The sequence below is a fragment of the Symsagittifera roscoffensis genome, chromosome 8 (assembly GCF_963678635.1).
Source record: "Symsagittifera roscoffensis chromosome 8, txSymRosc1.1, whole genome shotgun sequence".
Lineage (NCBI taxonomy): Eukaryota > Metazoa > Xenacoelomorpha > Acoela > Convolutidae > Symsagittifera > Symsagittifera roscoffensis.
Window position 1 is genome coordinate 40,379,009 of NC_087069.1, and position 21,778 is coordinate 40,400,786.

Consider the following 21,778-nt stretch of genomic DNA (forward strand, 5'->3'; position numbering starts at 1 on the left):
ACAGAACCTTCAGTTTCTAGCCAAAAAAGGACACATGTTGTTGAATGGGCAATGCTAAAAGCTCAATTTCTATGCAGCAAAAGTATTTGTATAGTAAGTGAAAAAAAGTAAGATACTTCGTTCAGTATCACCTATTAAAGTTAAATTTTAGAGCATTTGAGTTTTTGTCTTGACTTAGCCCAATTTGAGAAGAACAAAGTTTTCCAGTTGTTTTTTAAGTCGAAATAAAACAAGGTTAAAAAATCAAAATAAAAGGTAAAACTAATAAAATTATATCAGCCGGAACCGAACCCTTGACCTCGAGATTAAGAATCATACATCATCGCATCTGCCCCATGGTCGCTTGACAATAGGAAAACACGCCAGCAATAAAACAGATCCACAAATTGAAGGTCCCAACATCGTCGGTGGTCGGAACAATGAACTCTGTTCGTTATGTTCATAAATTGGCTGCATTTTTCGCCAACTAATGAGCGAAACGATGAGATTTAATTGATCAAACCACCGAAGAAGTAAAACTTCAATTAAATGATTAGCTCATAGTGAAAATTTATTTATGGTCAATTATTTCACGTCATAATTTGAATAGGATTGAACAAAACTTCAATTAAACCATTGCTTCTGAGTGGATGTTTTTTTTTCTAGTGAACCAATTGATTTCATGTCCTGATTTGTGGCCTTATGCACTAACGGTCCAGAATCATTATTTCTTCATCTATTGATCTAAAATTATGTGCTTGAATCTGATTGGCTAATTAGCGAATCAAGTTAACACGGGTTTTTCAAGCATTTCAATTATGTGTAACGCTCCTCCAGAGCTCCAAACAGATTAATATACGAGAAAACTGCTTATTTATAAGATATAAGAAAACAAAACGAAAAGAACGCAACGGTAACAATAGACGGGGGCATCCAACAAAGCTTTTGATTTCAAAAATTGAACAATAAAATAACTTCAATTTAAAGATTATTTTATAACTAAATGTTCAAATCCCCAAAACTACTGGGCTTCAGATCTTCTTATTTTGAACTCAGAAAAACCCTAAAATGGCCGACAGCATACAACTGCTTTTTCTATGTTTAACGATCTTATGGCAAATTCGCAGAATTCATGAATAAGAGCCTTGTTTAACTTAGTTCATTCTTTTTATTGACCCGTATGTGAATTGCTCGCTGCCATCAAAAACAGTGTAATTAATTTAGAAAAACAAGACTTTTTTCATAATTTCATTTTGAGTTTGATGAAAGTTTTTTAATGTGAAAAAACGTCACCTTCAAAAACAATTTGAGCAATAATATTAGGATGACATCCAGATCTGCAACTGAGTCCTTGACTTCACCCCACCAATGGTTCGACCCTAACTTTGGTTCGTACACAGAGACCCTAACTTTGGTTCGTACACAGTACTTCGTCAAGACAGACCAGCCAACAGAGAAGGAGGCGGCTTGGCCTTCCTCATCCACGAAGACATTGTGTACACCCCAATGCAACTACCACAAGATGGGACTATGGAGTGCATGGGTATCAAAGTAGACCACAATAACACCTCGTTCAGGGTCATAAATTACTACATCCCACCCACTAGCTCATGCCCCGAAGGGTACAGCGCCTCTATAGAGCCGCTTCTGAAAACAGACAATACCCTCGTACTAGGAGATGCCAATGCGCACGACCCCCTTTGGCACTCACCACTAGTCGACACTCGAAGCAACAAGTTAGCAGGGGAAATCGAGTTTTCTGAATACGGAGTTCTCAATGAAAACACTCCCACTAGGCTCCCATCTAACAACCAGCCGGCGTCACCGGACGTCTCTTTAGCCTCAATGTCTCTGCTAACCTCAGCAGAATGGAGCACTGAGACATCCCTCAGCTCTGACCACTTGCCAATCACCATCAAACTGGCAATGAGCTCCGCGACGACACCAGTTAGATCAGTCAAGAAAACCTACACCAATCTCGCCAAGGCCGACTGGGAAGCTTTCTCAGCCGAAGTGGAAACCATCATACACTCGTCCAGGAGTATAAACAGACCTTCTAAGGCCTTAATTGGCGCGCCTGGCGTGAGCTGCAGAAGTCAAACTAGGGGGGGGGGGGTTGGGATTGGGCGAACCTCAGATCCCGGATGTGTACTCTGGCGAACGCCTCCTGAGAGACGCTATCAATACAGCATCCAAACATCACATCCCTTCTGGCCGCCGCAAGGATGTGATACCCCAACTTCCGGAGTCAGCTTCCAGATGGATCATCGAACGTGACAACTTCCGTTCTCATGACCCGATTTCATCGGAGATCGAGATTCTGAACAACCGCATTCAGATGGCCATCCGACAGAGCAAAACAGCCAAATGGAGGGAGTTCGTCAGCAGTTTCGACCACCGGACCGACGCAGCAAAACTTTGGAGGACGATAAAAGCGCTGGACAACAAGACGAGCAAACAGCGGAGAAACCAGCCTATCAAGTTCAAGGGGAAAAAGAGGAAGAAGACGTTCACCTCCGCAAAAGACCTGGCACACAGATTCAACAAGCAGTTCACCACCCCGAGGCCCCACACGACGTCGCAAGCCTACAGGACCATCACCAAGAGTATCCAAAACAGGTCCCTCGAAGACCATCCGACAATCACCACAACCCAGGTGATCAAGGCACTGAAGAAAGCGAAAAACTCGAAAGCCACAGGCCCAGATGGCATCACAATGATCCATCTTAAACACCTGGGACCCAAAGCCATAGAACATCTGACGAGCACGTTCAACCTGTCGATTTCAAGAAGTCAAATACCCGCCATCTGGAAGACTTCTATCATTATTCCACTACTGAAGCCAGGAAAACCCGCCAACGAGAGTGCCTCGTACCGGCCGATATCACTTCTTTGCCCCGCAGTCAAGATACTCGAGAAGTGCCTTCTTCCGATACTCCAGAAACACCTCAAGACGGCAGAACATCAACACGGCTTCAGACCGCGACACTCAACAGTCACAGCGCTCAATGAGCTATCAACTGCAATCGCAGACGGCTTCAATCAACGAAAACCCGCTGCCCGTACTGTTCTCGTTGCATTAGACCTCTCGAAAGCTTTCGATACTGTGTGTCACGCTACCCTCAAGCTGATTAACGAGTCCACGCTTCCAGGAGCACTTGAACGCTGGTTAGCCACGTACCTGCACGGTAGACAGGCCCGCACACTGTTCAGAGACACGCTGTCAAGCAGTCGTATTGTCAGATTTGGAGTTCCACAAGGATCGGTTGTGGCTCCTAAGCTGTTCAATTTCTACGTGGCAGATGCTCCAATGCCTCCACCGACAATTTTCTTAGTATCCTATGCCGACGACTTCACAGTTTTCGCCCTTGGGACCGACATAGAGACACTAAGCAAAGACATCAACAGCTACCTGACGACGCTCTGCAATTTTCTAGACTCTCGAGATTTGGAGGTTTCAACACCGAAATGTTCCGTCACGCTCTTCACGCCCAGCACCAAAGAACACAAAATCACACCAGACGTGAAGATCAACGAGCCCTCATTCTGGCGAAAACACCGAAAATACTAGGCGTCACCTTCGATACAGCCCTGACATTCGGCCCACACTGCAAACTAGCCGCAGCTAGAGGAAGGAGCAGAGTGAATGTCTTGAAAGCGCTGGCAGGAACTACCTGGGGACAGAGCAAGGAAACCCTCATAGTAGCCTACCAAGCCTTCATCAGGCCCATCTTAGAGTACGCATCACCAGTCTGGACTCCGATCGCTGCACAGACCCACGTAGAAACACTGCAGAAAGTCCAAAACTCAGCCCTAAGAGTGGCCACAGGATGCACCACGATGACCGCTATCCAGCACCTGCACGACGAGACAAAAATCCTACCTGTCAGGCGGCATATCCGTATGAAAGCAGTCCAGCACCAGCTAGCCCATCATCTCGAAGGACACCCTGGCAACAGGCTGCTAGACCGACCGGAACCGCCCAGAAACATGAAGGAAACGCTCTTCAGCAGGTACGAGAGGTACGTCACTGCACTCCTCGAAACATCCGACTCAGAAGAAGACGACGACACGCACGTTACCGAAGAGGACTACAGAGGGCTCCTCAAAAAAGTGCACACAAATGAGGTCAAAGACGCCCTAGACAACCGGGACAACAACAAAGTGCTCGACGAACCAGCCCCCAAACTGAGCAAGGATGAATTACGACTGCCGAGAGGTACCAGACGGACCCTTGCCCAGTTGCGGAGCGGTTACTCCCCATTCCTACAAAGCTACCTACACAGACTAGACGAATCAACCCCAGAAACATGCCCACAGTGCAACTCAGAAACCCACACAACGGGTCACCTATTCAGGTGCAGCGCAAACCCGACTACACTCACCCCCCACGCACTCTGGGAAAACCCGATCGAGGCAGCTGCTTTCCTGCAACTCGATACAGAAGAAGCCACAAATGACGGACAAGAGGAGGGCCAAACTACGGGCACCTAGGCAACAACAACCAATGGTTCGACAATTTCAAACTTTGAGAAGTATTTCTGAACTTTAAAACTCCTCAAAATTTTGGAAAAATCATCGAAAAGTCATTTCTAGGAAAGTGAGATGCGTTGAGCAAAACATTGAAAAACGTCGTCTTGGATAATGAAATGAGTTCAGCAGTCACATTCGGAGGACAGATTTTCAACCCATGAATTTTACCCGGGCAGCACCCAGCTATAGGGTTGTAAAATTCCAATTTTGTAAAAGTTTTATATCTCAGTTTTGATAACTTTTGAACAAACTAAAAAAACGCCGTATTTAGTAAACTAAAGTATTAGAAAAACCTAAACACGAATACCCTGACATCACTCAACTACAGAGTTAGGATTTTCAAATTTTATCAAAATTTGTAAATCTAAAAATTTCTGAAAAATCATAAAAAACGTTCTTCTCGAAAACTTAATGGATTTGAGCAGCCATATTTGCAGGCAAAAATTGCAAGACGAGAGTATCTTGACAGTACCCAACTACAGGGCTGGGAATTTCAGATTCTGTGAAGTTTTTTTTTAATAATTTTTCTGAAAATTTTTGAAAAAATCTCAAAAATCGTCGTATCTCGTAAACTAAAAAAAATTTGTGTATTCAGAAGTGAAGGCCAAACTCGCAACACCTGTGGGAACCCTGACATACTACCACTATTGAGTTGCTAATTGAAAACTTGGTGAAACAAATATCGATTTCAAACTGGAAACACGAAAATAAATTTCTTAACCATTGCAATATACGATATAGCTTACACGTGAAAAAATTCTTTTGTTAAGCGAACCAAAATAATACTTTGTAAAAGCTTAAAGACGGTAAGATACTGAATCCCGAATTTAAATATGTAATAGAAATAGTTTTCAATTAGATAAATTTATAAATTTATTAGCCGAAATGAAAAAAAAAAAAAGATTTTTTGTTTTTTCAAGCTATTTTACTGAACTTTTCTCATCTGGGCAAGGTTTCACAAGTGACTCAAAAAATTTTTGATTATTTTAAGTTCAACTTTTTCGGTAATTTTAGCTAATATTTTTATCTTCTGGAAATGTTGATCGGAATGCCTGAACGCCGTGTTGCTTGAATTTGATTGACTAAAATTAGCCAATCAGATTCCACCGCATAAAAATCAGGTTAAGATACAGAAAATTTATTTAGGGCCGCTTAGTGCATAGTACCCTTTCAATCAAAACTTTCCACTGTCTAAAGAAAACTTTTAAAATTCTTTAAATTTTTTAAAACTCGTATCTGACTTACCTCTTGTGGCAATTGACCCCACACCCCTCGCACTTAAGTCCCTGTCTCACCAAGCCGAACAGCATCTGGCCGCAGAAGTCGCAGAATGCGGGACTCTTGTAGCTGTGCACGAAGAGAGAATGCGGCTTAATCTGGAAGTCGGCACTACGCACTTTGCCTGAAATAATTATCAAGATAGCTTCTTTGCAAAGCAACACAGATACAAAATTTTCCAGGTTTGGAAGACCATCTTGTTTGACGGCTATATTTGAATGCAAATAGTAACAAATTCTTTATAGAGAACTTTTCTTTTTTTTGTCGCTGAAAATGGTGGGGAAGGCTTTAGTACAGCAGATATGTGCGTTTCAGATGTGTGGACTAAAATTTTGTCCGGAAAATTTTGAAGTTGATGGCCTGAAATAAGACTGAAATAGCTAAGCCTATCGACCTCAAGGCGAAGATGATTAAGCTAGAGAAACGCCAATCAACCACATTATAAACTACCCTTCATACTGACAAAGTAGTATGCTAATCAATATGTAAAGTCTTGAGTTTGTCTGTTGTCCTTGAGATCTTTCACACCTACATCAATATATCGTATGAATACAACAAAAACAAAGTTGACCTGAAATGACGATCTCTATGAGGTCATCTTCTGCAACATCAGTGGTGTGGCTGATCAGTCGGAGGATGTTGCCGTCTGACATGTCGTGCTTGAAGAGGAGGATCTTGTCCGCAATGCCACTGTTGTACAGTCCGTGCTCTGGGAACTAAATAAATAACAAACGGGTTATATGGTATTCTCAGAAGCGGATAGGAGGGGTGGGTTATTCTCAGAAGAGGACATGTGTTTGGGGGGGGGGTCCCTCCCTACCTAAGTGATTCGAAACCCTTGCTACCCAAAGGGTTTCTATAAGTTACTATAGTTAATGTGGCTAATGCAGTCTTGTTTGAGCTTCGAACATATCAACAAAAAATTCCAGAAAAAAGGACGACTCAAATTTTCAATCACAAATTGAATGAAGTGGCCCTCTTTCAAAACAGTCAATTAAATTTCATTTATTTAGCACGCAAAAAAAGGGTTCAAAATGAACTCTAGTTCACAAAATGCAGATGCATGTGGTCTCCGAGAGCAAAAATTAAGCAATCTATTCCTTAACTCTTCCTTAATTTTTGCGGCTGGGTTTCCAATATTCTACAAAAAGTATATCCATGCTAATTATTTACACAGATGCGAAGCTGCGCTTTGCAAACATTAGCGAGAAAACGACAAAAAACAGCTCTATAAAAATTTAGAAATAATTACGAAAAATTAGAAACAAGCCTCAAATTAGTAAAACCTTTGCTATGCCTCGGACTCGATGCTACGAAATTTCCAAAGCTACATATCGTGATTAGGTTTTCATTTTTCCCCACCTGCGAATTTTGACAACTAAATTTTTTTTTTCACATTGTCCGATTGTTATGAAAACAAACACGCGGTCTAATTAGGCCATGATAAACATTTTCAGTCAGCATATTAACCTTTTAAACCCACTCATTGCACCATAAAATTGATGCTCGTGCGAGATGTGGGGGAGAGAAAAAAAAGCTCGTGATTATAGCAAAATGGCCCGAAAATGAGCACTTTTATTTGCGAGTAAGGGCCGAAAAAAGTGTAGTCATACTAATTCACTACCCTCGCTAGCTCCCTACTGTTACCACGGCTAATAGATGTATAAAGTAGATTAGCTGATGCATTGCGATAACCTAGTGGTTTCATTCTCGTTTAAAATTTCTGAAAGTTTCTTTTAACTGCCACGAATGCTCTAACAGTCGATCGCGTCAATCATTTAGGAACCTTCACTAGAAATCAAGAAACTTGAAATCTTTGTTTTCTACCTTACCTTACACAATCAGCTAGTAGTGTAAACTAACCCAACCCTGGCTCTTGCTTTCAATGAAAAAATGAACTTAAAAATCTTCTAACATCATCTGCATAGATTTAGGCTACCTTGCTGTCCATAAACTGGATCGCGAAAGATTTGAAGTCCAGCAACGAAGTCAACTGACCAATATCGACTTCAACCGATTCTCTCACCAACCCTTGTTGTAATTGGAACTTGATATAATTCGGACTTCCGTAACCAGTTTGGTGAGTACCAGTATCATTCCCACTTCCCGGCTGGTTCTGAGAGGATCCAAACGACGCTGCCGATGTCGCCGCTGCCAGTGTTTGCGTCGCGATTGCACTTCCTATACTTCCGGCAGTCAGTCCGGCAGCACTCGACGCCGCGCGGGAGGGTACCGGCGACAAAGGAATCGGATTTCCATTTGAGTTCAGTCTTTGCGCTTTCACATGTGTAGAAACAAAAAGAGTGTTGACCTTTTCTGATGAGCTTGACCGACCTGGACTGGCAGAGTTTGTTTGTTTTTGTTTATCTGGTGCTTCTTCTTCAACTGATTTCAGCTCCATTTTGATGTCCTTTCAAAGAAAAGGCTTCACAGCAGTATCCGAAATAAGACGAAGAAAAACTTCATAGAACTCTCATACTTTGCGAAGTCGAGAACTGTCTGCAGTTATAACGACTAACTGCAAAAGCACAACAAACTCTGAAAATCACAAAAAAATTAACAAACACTTATTTCATTGTGAGTAGTCACTTTAAACCTGAAGAAAACAATCATTTGACAAAGGCATTAATTCTCATAATAGGCATATATTTCTTTTCAATCAAAAATATATTTTCAAAACATCTTGCAAATAACGACCATCTCAGCCAATATTAAATTGGGTATATTTCAAAATTATCAACAGAATTTGAGTTTTTTAAGCAGACAAGAAATAGCAACATAGTAAATTATCAATGAGTAAACTACAATAAATATAATATTTAATTTCAACGAATTTATCAGTTCAACTCGGAAAATAAGAATTCATAGAATTGGTTCTAGTTTCACAAAAAAGTTCTAATTAGGGTCAAATGATTCTTTAACAAACAAATTTGTGACATTTCGGAAAAAAAACATTGGCCCTTATAACCTAGATGCAATAAATTGTATTCAATTAGCAACTTTACTTTCTGATCTTAATTCTGTGCTCAATTAAAAATCGCGCTTAGGCTCCATTAATTTTGATGTCCATAACCTATATTATTCACGTTTAAATCTTTTGACACAAATTTGCCTTATAGATCATTTCCAGGTGGATCAAACATCTGTTTCAGATGCTGAGGGGTCGAACGTTCCGACGACGCGTTGTTTACCCTTCCATTACTTGATGACTCAGCATTACTTGTTTCCGCATTTGCATTTTCCTTTCTTCTTTTTGATTCTCCACTTGAAAGCTTTTTGTAAGTACTGGAATTGGCTGCATATGAGGAGTTTGAATTGTTTGAACTACTCGTATTTGTTGGCGCTTCTAGTGTTTTGTTCTCATTTTCGGCAATCGGATCGTCCGAGATTCCTTGGCGATGCTGAGTTCCAATAGTTCCTAAATGGTTGATTACATTTTAATCGCATCAAATGAATTTCCAAAAAAAGGGAGAAAAGGAATGAACAAGAAATCAGAGTTCAAAACATGAAACATTTTGATTGCAAAAAAAAAAGATTTCCGAAAAAAGGTCAATTGTGTTTGAAGATTGGATAAAGACACACACACACACACACACCATGAAACTTTATGCCGCACAAAACGCTATGGAAATTTACTTTGAATACCTAGTTTTTCATTAAAAAAAAAGATTTCGAGCAAATTCGAATACAAAGTGCTCAAAAATAAATCACATATTTCTATAAAAATTACTCAATATTTTTTCTTCAAATTTCGATGAACCCAACGAACTCACCAGACGGTGATACCATTCCCATCTGGGCCAACATCGAGTCCAGTTCCAGCAACTCTTGCGGAATATCTTCCAAATTTGTACTACTATCCAGTCTACTATTGTTATTACTACTACTACCGCTTCGCTCATCACTTCCTGTGAACTCCCTGTTTCTCTTTTCTACCTTCACTCTGCCATTTTTGCCACTTAGACTAATGCGACGCTTGTCGTCCGATGTTTCTGAGTTTGGAAAGTATTTGCCCTTTGGGCCGTTGGCTGAGTTGCGGTTTTTGTCTCTGTTTCGCTCAGCTGTTGAACTTCCGTAACCTTAAAACGAATTCATGTTTTCAGTTCCAACAATTGGGCACACAATAATTCCAAACTACCTTCTAAAGCGAACAAATTATCCCAAATTTTTCAATTGTAATACTACTAAATTTTATCACCAAAAAATCTTTCTAACGCACTCGTGGGCAAATCTAGCATTTTTGCTCTAAGAAGTGGATTTTCATTTCGAGAGAGGATGGACAAAAATTGAAAATGACTTTTTTTATAGTTAAAGACGGTTTATCCACCAGGGAAAGGACCAACATACGAGCTGTTCAGCTCTTCACGAAGAACCGCGGTTGTGCTACTGTTTAAGATCTACATGCAATTTTTTTGGTTTATTTTCTGGGCTGGGTAATGTTGCCTCACCCTCAAGCAACGAGCACGGATCATGGTGGGCCTCGAACATCCGACCTTTCGATTTAGAGGCGGAGACGTAACCACTTCACCACCGCTCCCCTAGAGCCCTCAACTCAATAATACTAATAAGCTGTTTTCTTATTTTACGCGATGACGTCACCTTCAGCGGTGGCAGAAAAAGAGCAAGATGACGAGGACGATGAACAATACGACATCACACTCTTCCTTGCCTCTGCTCCCTTCGTTTTCCCTCCTCCTCCTCCTCCTCCTCCTCCACTACTTGATGAATTTGAATGTTTGCTGATAATGTTGTTGTTTGTTGTTGTAGGGTTGTTGTCGTCAGCGGCAGTAGTAGTAGCGCGTCTTGATGACAGAGGTGTATCAGGTCCATCATTACTGATTGACCTACCGTTATGCTAAAAATATTTAACTTTTAACTTTTTTATTTTAGCAACAAACACGTTGGATAACAAGGATAGCCGGTTGTTGTGCAAGTAGCACAGAGTGTTCCGACCATTGTCTTAAAAAACAAACCATTTTTTTGAATTCAAGTCGGTTTTTGTTTTTTTTTGCGTGGTCTAATGAAAAGATCTGAACGGAGAAATAGAACTTAGGCGTATTCGATAGTCAAAGGAAAGTAGGCCAATTGGAAATTATTTTTTTTAGGAAATTTTTTAAAACTAGAGTCGATTTTAGTTGGTGGTTTGATTCGCGAAAAATACTATCGCGTAGATAATCAGTGAGTTAGGCATGATTGACAAAGATTTTTTTCAAAAATGAAAATCAAACAAAAAAGCAGAATTTTTTTTTAAATTTTTATTATATTTTGTACAATATTTTTAATTTTTTTTTTAAATCCTTGATGTCAAATAAGCGCTGAAAAAAAACTAGTTTTCTTGATAGTAAAAAAAGTTGTGTGCGCCTAAAATTATTTTAAAAATAGTTAATTTCCATATAACGAACGTAACTCAATCGCGTTTTTCGCTCGAAATTGAACTAAAAATAAAAAAAAATTGAACCCATTTTTTTCGACACAAGTAAAATTTAGATTTCAAAAAAAAATCGTTCAAATTGCAACTGAAAGGGCTTTATTATGATATACTAATCAAATCTCTCCGATGATTATTTGTGGTAGCTGATTTTGAGTGGGAAAAAAAGAAAAAAACTAGACACGAATTAACTGAAATTATAAAAAATTAAACCCTATCATTACAGACATTGAGGCGAAGCATAACTTTGCACAATTTGTGATACAACACACAAAGCATGGCAGAGAGTCGTAGGAAACAGTCGAAAATCACTCAAACAAAAAAAAGCAAAACCGACGAAAAAATCATCATCCATAACTTTCATATATTTGTTCCGAATGAAGATCAATTCGATAAAACCTGACGATAAAAATCAATGTCAGCGTTAAAAAGTATCAAGAAGAAACTTACTGAGCTAGCGATAACTGAAGAGCCAGCACAAATAAACATAGTGGAGTTACGTTTTCAAATTCTAGAGCTATACGTTTTTCAAACTCCCAACGCAAACAAGTTTCAAAAAGCAATATAAACGCTAAAACGATATTGCAAAGTGACGTAGTACGAGTTATTTGAACCGATGCTACATACGCCAAAAAAAAACATTTCAGCCAAAATAAGCAAAAATGCTAGATATGGTATTCTACAGAGGTGAAGCGCAGCTTCGCGAACCACATGCGACACGATACAAACAAAGCATGGTAAAGCAACCGACAATAAATGAGACGAAAGTTATTTGACGGGTAAAAAAGTTTGCAACATGTCGGAAAAAAACATCTAACAAAAATTTCATACGTTGAAAACCATTCGTCCAGAATAAAGTTCATTAAAAAAATGCTAAATCAGGCAATTGAACGCCGAAGAATAAACTGAACAAAACTTTCGAAGCAGTAACAAAGCGGACAATACCGGAGCAGTAACCCGTTGAGCCGCCAAAAAATTAGCCCAAATTTTAAATCTCAAAAAAGTTTTGAATCACCACTCAAAACACGCATATCAAACCTTATTTTAAAGTCGGTTCGAGGAAAAAAAATATGCCGAGAAATACAATCGTCAACGTTAAAAACGCGTTCCAGCAGCCCATTAATAAGCGCCAGCAGCCAATAAAAGTGTGGTAGACGCCAGTTGCGCCGCAAACCAATTTTCCGTCTGCAAAAAACTTTGATTTAAAAAATTTTGACCTTAGAATTTTTACTAAACCAACCACTGCCCCTTCTTAAAGGGCAATTAGGATGACAGAACGTTGGTAGACAACAGTTGAGCCGAAAAAAAAATAGTTTTTTTTTCAGCGAGACATTTTTTTAGTTTGCAGACGGATTCGAACTCAGATCTTCCTAGGTATAAACTTAACCGCCGGATCGAGTGTGCCGAGGAATATGCAAGTTTGAAACTATAAGGGAACTAAGCCTACATATGTATAGCCGAATACCCTTGAAACGTTCCTATGTACGTTATTTCATAAGAACACCCACTTACATAAATCATTTAACAAGTCAGAAACTAAGCCAACAAGGACAACCACAAGGACGACGCAAAATGGTTATCTAAAAAAATATTTCCAATTTATTTCTAAACAATGGTTAGAATCGAATACAATTTATCAGTAGTTACTAGTTTTAGTAGCTAACTTAGAGTTTTTAAGAAAATGTGCATGTCAGTGAGCAGCACAAACAATTCAGTGGCTCTGTTAACCAAAAACCCGAAAAAATTTATGTTGAGATTTGATAACACAAGCTTAATTCAACTGCCAATACTATGCAGCTAAAGTGTTTTCCAACATAAGCTTAATTCATGTGAATTAGATTGGAAAAAAAGTAGACTCGTTATGAAAGACAATGCTCGAAAGCTCACTTGTGTGAAGATTGAAATTGAAGATGGCCCCAATTTCAGAGAAAAAAAAAGTTTTTTTTTTGGAAAAAAAAATCTTGTACCTGGTGGCAATACCTTTGCTTATCGGAAGACTTAAAACTTGCGGGATAAAAAAAAACATTTAGTTACTACAACTAACATAGTTATTTGAATTCTGGTCGGCAAGAATCAAACTCTGTGATGACAAAGAACTCCCGTTTTCACTTCTAGTTCCTATTTCCACATCCCCTTCCCCTCCCGGCGATACATTCCGCTGCTCTCTCACTCGTCCCGCGTGTTCTCGCAACAATACATCTAATTGGTTCGAGTCCTGTAATGTCGATAGAAACCTTCCCAAATGATTCATCAAATGCAGCCGTTCCGGTCCAAGTAAAGATCCGAGGCCTTCTATAAACTCATTAACCGAGCGACCTTCGTGTAAATACGAATGTACTATTGCATTAAACTGTTTTACTTCTTCGTTTGTTAAAGCTTTTTGAACCTCTTTAAGAAACTTCTGATTGGTCGAAACTGACGAATAATTTCTGCCCATAAATGGACTTGACTCCTGGAGCCTCGAAGCTGATATTTTTCCGGGCGAGTTCAATTGCTGATTCGAGCCTCTATGATGATGGTTAGATTCGCTGAACGCTCTTTGATGATTAAACTGTATTTGTTGCTGAACTTGCATGAATGGCGAACTTTGATGGGAGAAGACGTTATTTCTCGAATGCGGACTAGCAATTTGGCCATTTCTTGCAACTGGCGAGTAATTCGCATACTGCGGCGGCGAGTCATAAAACATAGAAGTGCTTTTGGGGAATTCAGATATTAACATACTTGTCGGACGGGAAAAACGAACTTCGTGGCCGCTTCCAATTGAAGTTTCCAAGGCTATTGATGAGTTTCGAGAGGATCCAGGGGCTGTTATGTTGAACCCTGGAGAATTATCAATCGGGGTTCCTTGGGCTGACCCATTTGAAAAGGACGCGGCATCCTTAAGAGGCGGGGTTAAAGCGTGTATGGCTGATTCATTGAAAAGCGTGGCAAATAGTTGCTTGAAAAGAGCACAGGTTTCCTCGGCTAGAGCTGAACTTACAAATTTGAGCACCAAAATTCGGCAATCTGAGGACCTTTTTGCGGCGTTGGCAGTCGGAATAACTTTTAAAAGCACGTAAGTTACAGCGCAATCCGACACCATAGCCACTGCTTCGATTTCGTGAAGAAATACTCTTAGTATCAAAACTTCGTTGTCACGTCTCATGATTTTTATATTATGTATTGACATACTAATTATAACATCGTCACAAGGCTGATAAGTATATGGTAATTGTCCAAGTTGCTTCGCTTTGTCAATCGTCGTCAGAACTGTTTGTCGGGAATTTAAAGGAAAATTTCTTTGGATATCTTTCAAAATACCCAGATATTGTGACTCGACCTCTATATAACTATCTATAAAAACATGCGAATCCAGGGTATAGTCGGGGGCTTGTAGAATTGGGCACTTTAGAGGTCGCTTTGGGCGTCCACCTGGCGACCCTGGATATCTGTCACTCGTCATTCGGTTCGAGTTCAAATCCGAGTAGGACCCGTAGCCCGATCCCGCGCTTCCGGAACCAAATAGGAAATTCTTAAACCAAAGAATCAATTTAATTTTGGACACTCTTATTAATACGGAAGAGCTTATTTGCTTTTTCGAAAAAATTAAAATTATTTAAAAAAATATTTATAAGTGGCATAGATCCTATTCATCAAGGTAACTAAGAGATACTATTTTCAGACAAATGATAGACTATAATCGCAATACATTCACTGTTCCATTTCTACCCGCCTTTTTGGGAGCCAATAATAACTTCTTTTGTCTGATCTAGAGTCTATACAAGCTGTGGCTAATTAAGGCGCCTTTAATATTTTCAGCTATTTAAGTAATCATTCAGTAATTTGATGAACCTAAAACCTTCTCCGCATTAAGGAAGCCAACTATATCACAATAAATACTAGCAATATGATTTGCTAAGAGATATTCACTTAAAAGTATAGTTTTCAAAAATTAGACATAATTGTCAAAAAAAGGTAACCGGATAAGCACTAGATTTCAGGGATCTCCAAAAAGTTTTCAGGTATCTTTTCTCTATAAACTTTTGAGACGTCATTAGAAGTATTGGGTGTCTCAAAATTAAATTGATGCCTTGAATCGATTCTTCCGTGGGCGATTATGATGACTCGTTGATCCATGGGATAACGAATGCGCGTGCACTCTATGATGGCTGAATGAATCCGAAGAGTTTCTGAGCTGTTGATGGTTCGCCACTACTGAAGAACCTTGCCTACTAATTCCGTTTAGCTGCTGGAGGGAATAATAATGGAGATCTTGGTCGCCTTGTATATACATTTAATATATGTCTCAACTGAGCTCCCCGTACTATTTAGAATCTAAATTCTGTGTTCTAATTTAGGAGTATTTATCATATATATCATATACACGATGTAGGCGTAGTGTTGTAATACACATACATTAGAGTGAAGTCCGTCCAATCGTGCAGTTGCAATCAGTTTTGTGGTATTATGTACGAATAACACCGGTTAGGTATCCCAGAAGAATTTGTTAAATAATCGCTTAATTAGTAGATCACAGAAATTCAATGTCTGATTTGTCGATATAAAACACCACAACATACAGATGGCAAACAACACAACTGAAATTAGTAAGAACGATTAAACATAACATGACATGACGCGATAATGACACATGTAAAAGGTCAAATCTGTATCTCTTAAAGTTTTTTTTCATCGTGTCGGTATCTGAATCAGAAGCGGTACCTTAGAACTGATTCTGATGAATTCGATACCAATCTAAATATGCAGACATTAATCAAAGATTAGACTGGAAACCGATTCTTTACTTTTTGCAACCAATACAGCCTAACTGCTTTAGGAAAGTGAGAAAAATATGTTTCAAATATGAATGTACTGCTAGTCGTTGTTTTTGCATGAACGCCAAAAAGAACTTTAGTACATACTAGACGCCAATCATGTCTTATGATTCGACTTCTGATACATTCGACAGCAAAACCAAACCAAACAAGTAGATGTCAATCAAAAATTCCAAAGTTTTCTTGCTTTTTCAGACCTAATATTAATTAAATTTATTAAACCGATCAATCATCAATTAGGTCTTGAATTGACCAAAACTAATTTCATGTTTACAAAGCACTTGTTCTATACCGGTTAATTGTACAGTAAGTCAACTGTATGGGCATCAATCACAGATTGGTATCAATAAAACCCGATATCGACCAACATGACTTTGAACACCCCCCGTGGGCGACCTTCCGGTTATGTGCTGCTCTGAAAGGTTCATGTGCTGCTCTAAAAGGTTGAGCTCTAGGTGATGAGCAGTTTCAAATTCAAAGGTTGAGGCGCGGATTTTCAAAAAAAAAATTCTATCTTAACAAACGTTGTAGAACTTGTATAACGACCAAATTTTAAACACAGGCAAAAAATTTTTTTTCCGAGGTCCCAAAACACAAGATTGCACCTCGCCAAAGTACATGCCAGACGCCACCGTTCGCCAAAAGTACATTCATGAGAAAAGGAACCCCAGGAGAACAACAAAGAAAAATACGAAGTTTTCATTTGAAAGCGACGAAGTTTCATTTGACAGATTCCAATAAACTAACTAATACAAAAAATCCTATCAAAGGTATTTCAGTCCACTAACAGACTGAAATATAAAAACATTAAAACCTGAATTTAAACTGAAACTTAACCAGACTGCTGGTATCGGGTCAAAATCCTGAGTGTTCTGACTCCCCTTCAACTTCTACCATACATTTTTCTTCAAAAAACAGTTTTGATTTTACAAATTTTTCATTATATTTGGCAACCTCCTTCCCACCAACAATAGGTAATTTTTAAAAATTTTCCCACCAACAATAGGTAATTTTTAAAAATTATCTCAATTTAGTAGCAAAAAATGAGACCGAATAAACTGACATCAATTTGGATTGCTTCGACCGCGGATTAACTCGCATCATTCAAATCACTCACACTTACCCATTGAGTATTCCCGATGAACAAGTACAAAGCGCCCGTAATTTAGTCTGGGAAATCGGCAATTTTCAAGTTTCAACAAAATAACTCAGTGAGCTTATGACATTGATATGTTCATTCAAAAAAACCATTTCTTTAACCAAAATTGATTTTGAAAAAGGCACTGATAAAAAAATTATCACTTTCTATGAATTTTACCACATTCAAAAATGATTCAAACAACAGTTATGAGCAAATCCGTAAAAAAGAGCTCCAACTAGAATTTTTGAAAGCTCGAAAAACGTCCTCGATTCAAATAATAAACTATTTTAATCATTAACTACATTAGTTATTTTAACAACGTTAAAGTAAAGTATGCGCAATTTTCCATTCACAGTAGGACAATTTACCATGTCATTAACTCGTTTTTTCTTCGAAAGTCAAAACTAAATTTGAGTCAAAAGACATTATTCGACCAATTAGATTGAGTCAAATCTATTTGGGTGACGTCTAATGCCCAATATCACTAGGTTTATATACTTTGCACCCACAAAAAAAAAGGAAACAGAGCTCACAAAAACAAATCCAAAGTACAACTCCAAATGTCCATATATTCCAAAAATGTCCAAACTCCAAAAGAAAACAAATTGGGTGATATCTTACAATAGGTGGTAATTCTGGGTATAGTGCATGTATTAAATTTCAGAACTATTATGCATAATATAATCATTTCATTTTCAATCAATTGTTCTACTATTTAGATAGTTTTGTAATTACATTACTCTGCCAAATGAAATGCTATTCTAAGGCTCAATTTTTACACTTTTTTGCCAAAAATAAATTATAAATAAAGTGCGAAGTTTAATAAAAAGCGATCCCGCTATTGAAATTGAATCTACCACCTATTGTAATATATCACCACAAATTGCATTCTTAAATTGCAGTTATTTCTGCATTCTTAACTAGCAATTTTTGCCGTTACTTTGTAATATCGTCTGAAAGCTATGCATATCCTTAGTTCAAAATTTAAAAATATTATACCAGCGACCTCTGGGAATATGGCGACAGCCTACTTGCATGCGTGTCGCTTAGCATGCGGTTAGTAGCCAAATTAAAATTGAGTTTGTTTTCTCAAATTTGCATCAAAACTCAAACTGATGCATGCTGCACTAAACTGAGTAACTATTTTAGTTGCGCATGCTATGCGGCACGCATGCAAATCGCTACGCCACCGGGTTCTTCTCAAGGCGGAGAGACCGAATGATGGAAAAATTTCAATCAATCAAAATGATTAGACGCTCCTGTTCGCTAAATGACTTTTGCACAGAACCGAAATGAAGTCACTTTTAACAGAAAAAGCATTATAACAGTACAGCAGTTTTGCTGTAGAATTGGTACAGATATGGAATAAAAATTCCGATTAGTTTTTTTATTAATTATTTTCCAATGCGTCTCTGATCTCGCAATACTTGATATTCATGTATCTGCTTTTTTCTCATCGGTCAATATTAAGGTTAATGGCCTGGATTTATTCGCTTACTTTGAGATTTGTGGAAAGCTCTTGATATTTTAGTACTCAATTCTGATTGGCTAACGTTATTTCCAACATTCGGTAATATTCGGTCTTACCATAATCAGGGACGCCACCCGATCGTTTTTGGAAATTGCGGGCGAAATATCTTTTCTTTCGTAGCGTTGGCTGCGTAAAAAAAACAGCTCAGAATTTACTCGAAAATTATCTAGGCATGCGATTTGATTTGAAAACTACTATAACAGATGTAAACATAAACAAGACTGCTCGTATATCAGGGCAAAGCCCTGAATTTTCCAACTGCCCCTTAATCCTTACCGAATAGTTTTTGGCAAAAAAAAATATTGAAAAACTATAAATTTAGGACAAAATCAATGATCAAGTGTAAAAATTTTGAGTCGTACGAAACTGATACGACCAATTAGCTAGCCTCAATTCAATTTGAAACGATTTTGTTATGCGGTATAATTCGCCACGCATAAATAATTTGCGTTACGCTCTCAACATTATAATAAACACTACAAAAAACGCACAAAAATTAGTCCAGAGCAGGGCCAAATTGGCAATTTTCAAACTCCAGAACTTTGCAAAAAAGGATCGGAGGTAAAATATTGTTTTATATTTGATTTCAGGGAACCGATATCTTCAATAGGATTTTAAAATGTGTTATCAAAAACTATTATTTCGATCGCCGAAAATTGACTGAATAAAAAAACCACCCCAAGCATAAATATTTCCGTTTTCTTCGAAAGTCGAAACAAAAATATCTCTTTGTACTTCACATTCGGTAGGGGGATTGCTTTTGAAACTTTTCAACTATCATGTTCGCCAAAAGCTACATCAGACAGCTAACAGGGCACTCTGAACATTCAGTAAATCGCCCTGATACGAGCCGTCTAGTTTGATTTTGCACCCAAATCATTGAAACTCTTGAGTAAAATTGTTTAGAAGATTAATAACTCGATCATCAAAAATGGTGAATAAAAACACCCTGAGCTTTAAAGTTCCGTTATTTTCTTCAAAAATCGTAACGAAAAAGTTAAATTGAAAGATCACAGTTTATAGACAAGTCGATAGAATTTGTCCTTTTGGTATAATTAGCTCAAGAATAGACAAAAATATCAGGGTTGCCTTGAAAATATGACCGATCTCATCAAAGAGGGTGTGGCTGTTTATTCATGTTTCTATCGGTATGTGAAAAGACACTTTTCTTTGGATCATGTCAAATACAAATATTCAAAATCTATTTGATGCTAGTACTAGCAGTGCTGAAAACATCTCTGAATCTCTCCTTTAGATCTACCCTTCTGTGTGTCTCAACTGTAACTTCAAATAAAAGGTCGTCGCCTCAAATAATAAACTATTATTTAGTCATGCACTTCAGTTATTCTAGCATCGGTTAAGTTAAGTGTGGCATTAAAATGCACGGTTGAGCCAATAATTTAGTCAAAAGATGATTCACATTTACAGTATGTAGAGAAGAGCTTAATAAAATCTTCAAACACATTAACCTGAATAACGAGAAGAAAACAGTTTCTTAGTCAGCAAGTTGGAATAATTTGCATAATAAATTATGAGAAAACGACCAAGATTTCCAGAACAAAGTAATGAGCAGCAATGTTTAAGAGCAGATAATTTTCAGCAAAAAAAACTTATTTTGTAGCTCCTTTTAATTCAGATTTATAGGTATATTGCGCACTTCAAAATTTGGAAGCATATGTGCTTTTCAATTGCACGCCAAATGGAGCCAAAGGCTGACTTTTTAGAAAACTTTTTATTTGTCGACTTCCAAACTTCAGTTATGATTATCATTTTTTCCGATTATTTTGAAATTGACCTGAATTAGACCACCCTAAATCTGCTCTTCAGCGCTCTGCGCTAAAAATCAACCTATTAAATTCACAATTCAATAATTTTAATAACTCATTTAAAAAACTAAAATTCGACATTACCCACAACAGCACAAAACGAGGTGAATTTTTACAACTTGCGTCAAAAACCTAAGCAGACAAATGATTCAAAAGTAAGCATTTGGTTCAAATTATACTGAAATATTTGACCCGAGTAGTAACAATCCTCCTCGACGAAAATAACAATTCGGTAACGATAATTGTACTATTAGTCAAAAATAACAGCAGCTCGGCGAATAAGTTATAACTGCTAAGTGGTGCAATAACTTATGTGACCAACTATTCTTCAGTCGTTATTGTGTTCGATTCCGCTCTTTGAAGATATACATGTAGGTTCCATTATGTATAAAAATCTTTCAGCATACTGTTCAAAATATACTATCTTTTGGTAGGTAACTTTTCCAATTCTTACCTCAGTAAAGAGACTGATCTAAGCTTTCTGTCAGCAAGATTTCGAAAATACTGTGTAATAATTTTGTGATTATTCTAACAGCAGGAACTCATCTTGGAGCCTATTTTTTGAGTACTTATGCATTTCAAATTAAAAAGCAATTGATTTATTTTAAAATGCAAATTTACGTACTAATAAGCTTAAAATAAAATGAATTTTCACCACTTTTGTTTCCTAAAACTATCCAAACTTTGACCATTATCGATAAACGGTATTGAATAAAGTATTAGGAGTTAAATAATTATACCAAATGGTACTCTTAAAATAGCTCAGTAATATCTGAGACGACCTCCTTCAGTTTGCCTTTAGGGTTTCTTTGTCATAAATCATGCTATGACTTCGTAAACAAGTCAACAAGCTGTCTAGGTGTGCGATCTGCCTTGTCTAGTTTTAAGCTGCTGTTCCAAATAGGACAAAGACAGATCTGCAGCTTAGTTCGGTCAACGCCCTAAGAAATAAGAACCAAATTTAACCACATTAAAAAAAACAATAAACTGTAATGATATTTTAACTACCAATAATGTGGTAAATTATTGCATATGTCTGATTTACTTTAAGATCTAAGATCCAAAAACTTGCGGAATTTTTGAAAGTTTTTAGAAGTTTTGAACTAATACAGAACGGTTCTAAACGGCTCCTACATTGGTTCTGTTCCTTGCGGAAAATGATATCCTGTGAAGGTACCTCCTACGGGTAATTAAGTTATAACCAGTTTATAAACTGCTGAGAGCCGATTGTTACATTAATACAGC

The 21,778-nt window shown here is 37.9% G+C and overlaps 2 protein-coding genes across 4 annotated transcripts in view; both read right to left on the bottom strand.

Moving 5' to 3' along the window:
- The window catches only part of LOC134853359 (serine/threonine-protein kinase D3-like), a 51,419-nt gene extending 43,095 nt beyond the window's left edge, over positions 1-8,324 (bottom strand). For all 3 annotated transcript variants that reach the window (XR_010164353.1, XM_063869336.1, XM_063869335.1), the window contains exons 1-3: positions 7,730-8,324; positions 6,362-6,506; positions 5,758-5,914 (exon numbers count right to left, since the gene is read on the bottom strand). Coding sequence is in view for 2 of the 3 variants with exons in the window: in XM_063869336.1 (XP_063725406.1) it covers positions 5,758-5,914; positions 6,362-6,506; positions 7,730-8,191 (764 nt within the window). In the remaining variant the exon portion in view is untranslated. The remainder of the gene's footprint in view (positions 1-5,757; positions 5,915-6,361; positions 6,507-7,729) is intronic.
- A 453-nt stretch (positions 8,325-8,777) lies between these two features.
- Positions 8,778-16,154, bottom strand: LOC134853057 (SUN domain-containing protein 2-like). The gene is made up of 5 exons (XM_063868988.1): positions 15,291-16,154; positions 13,263-14,732; positions 10,390-10,645; positions 9,564-9,869; positions 8,778-9,208 (listed from the first exon to the last, which is right to left on the bottom strand). Exons 1-5 carry the CDS (start codon positions 15,492-15,494, stop codon positions 8,904-8,906), a joined length of 2,541 nt encoding a protein of 846 aa, XP_063725058.1. The 5' UTR covers positions 15,495-16,154; the 3' UTR covers positions 8,778-8,903.
- Between the last annotated feature and the right edge of the window lie 5,624 nt (positions 16,155-21,778).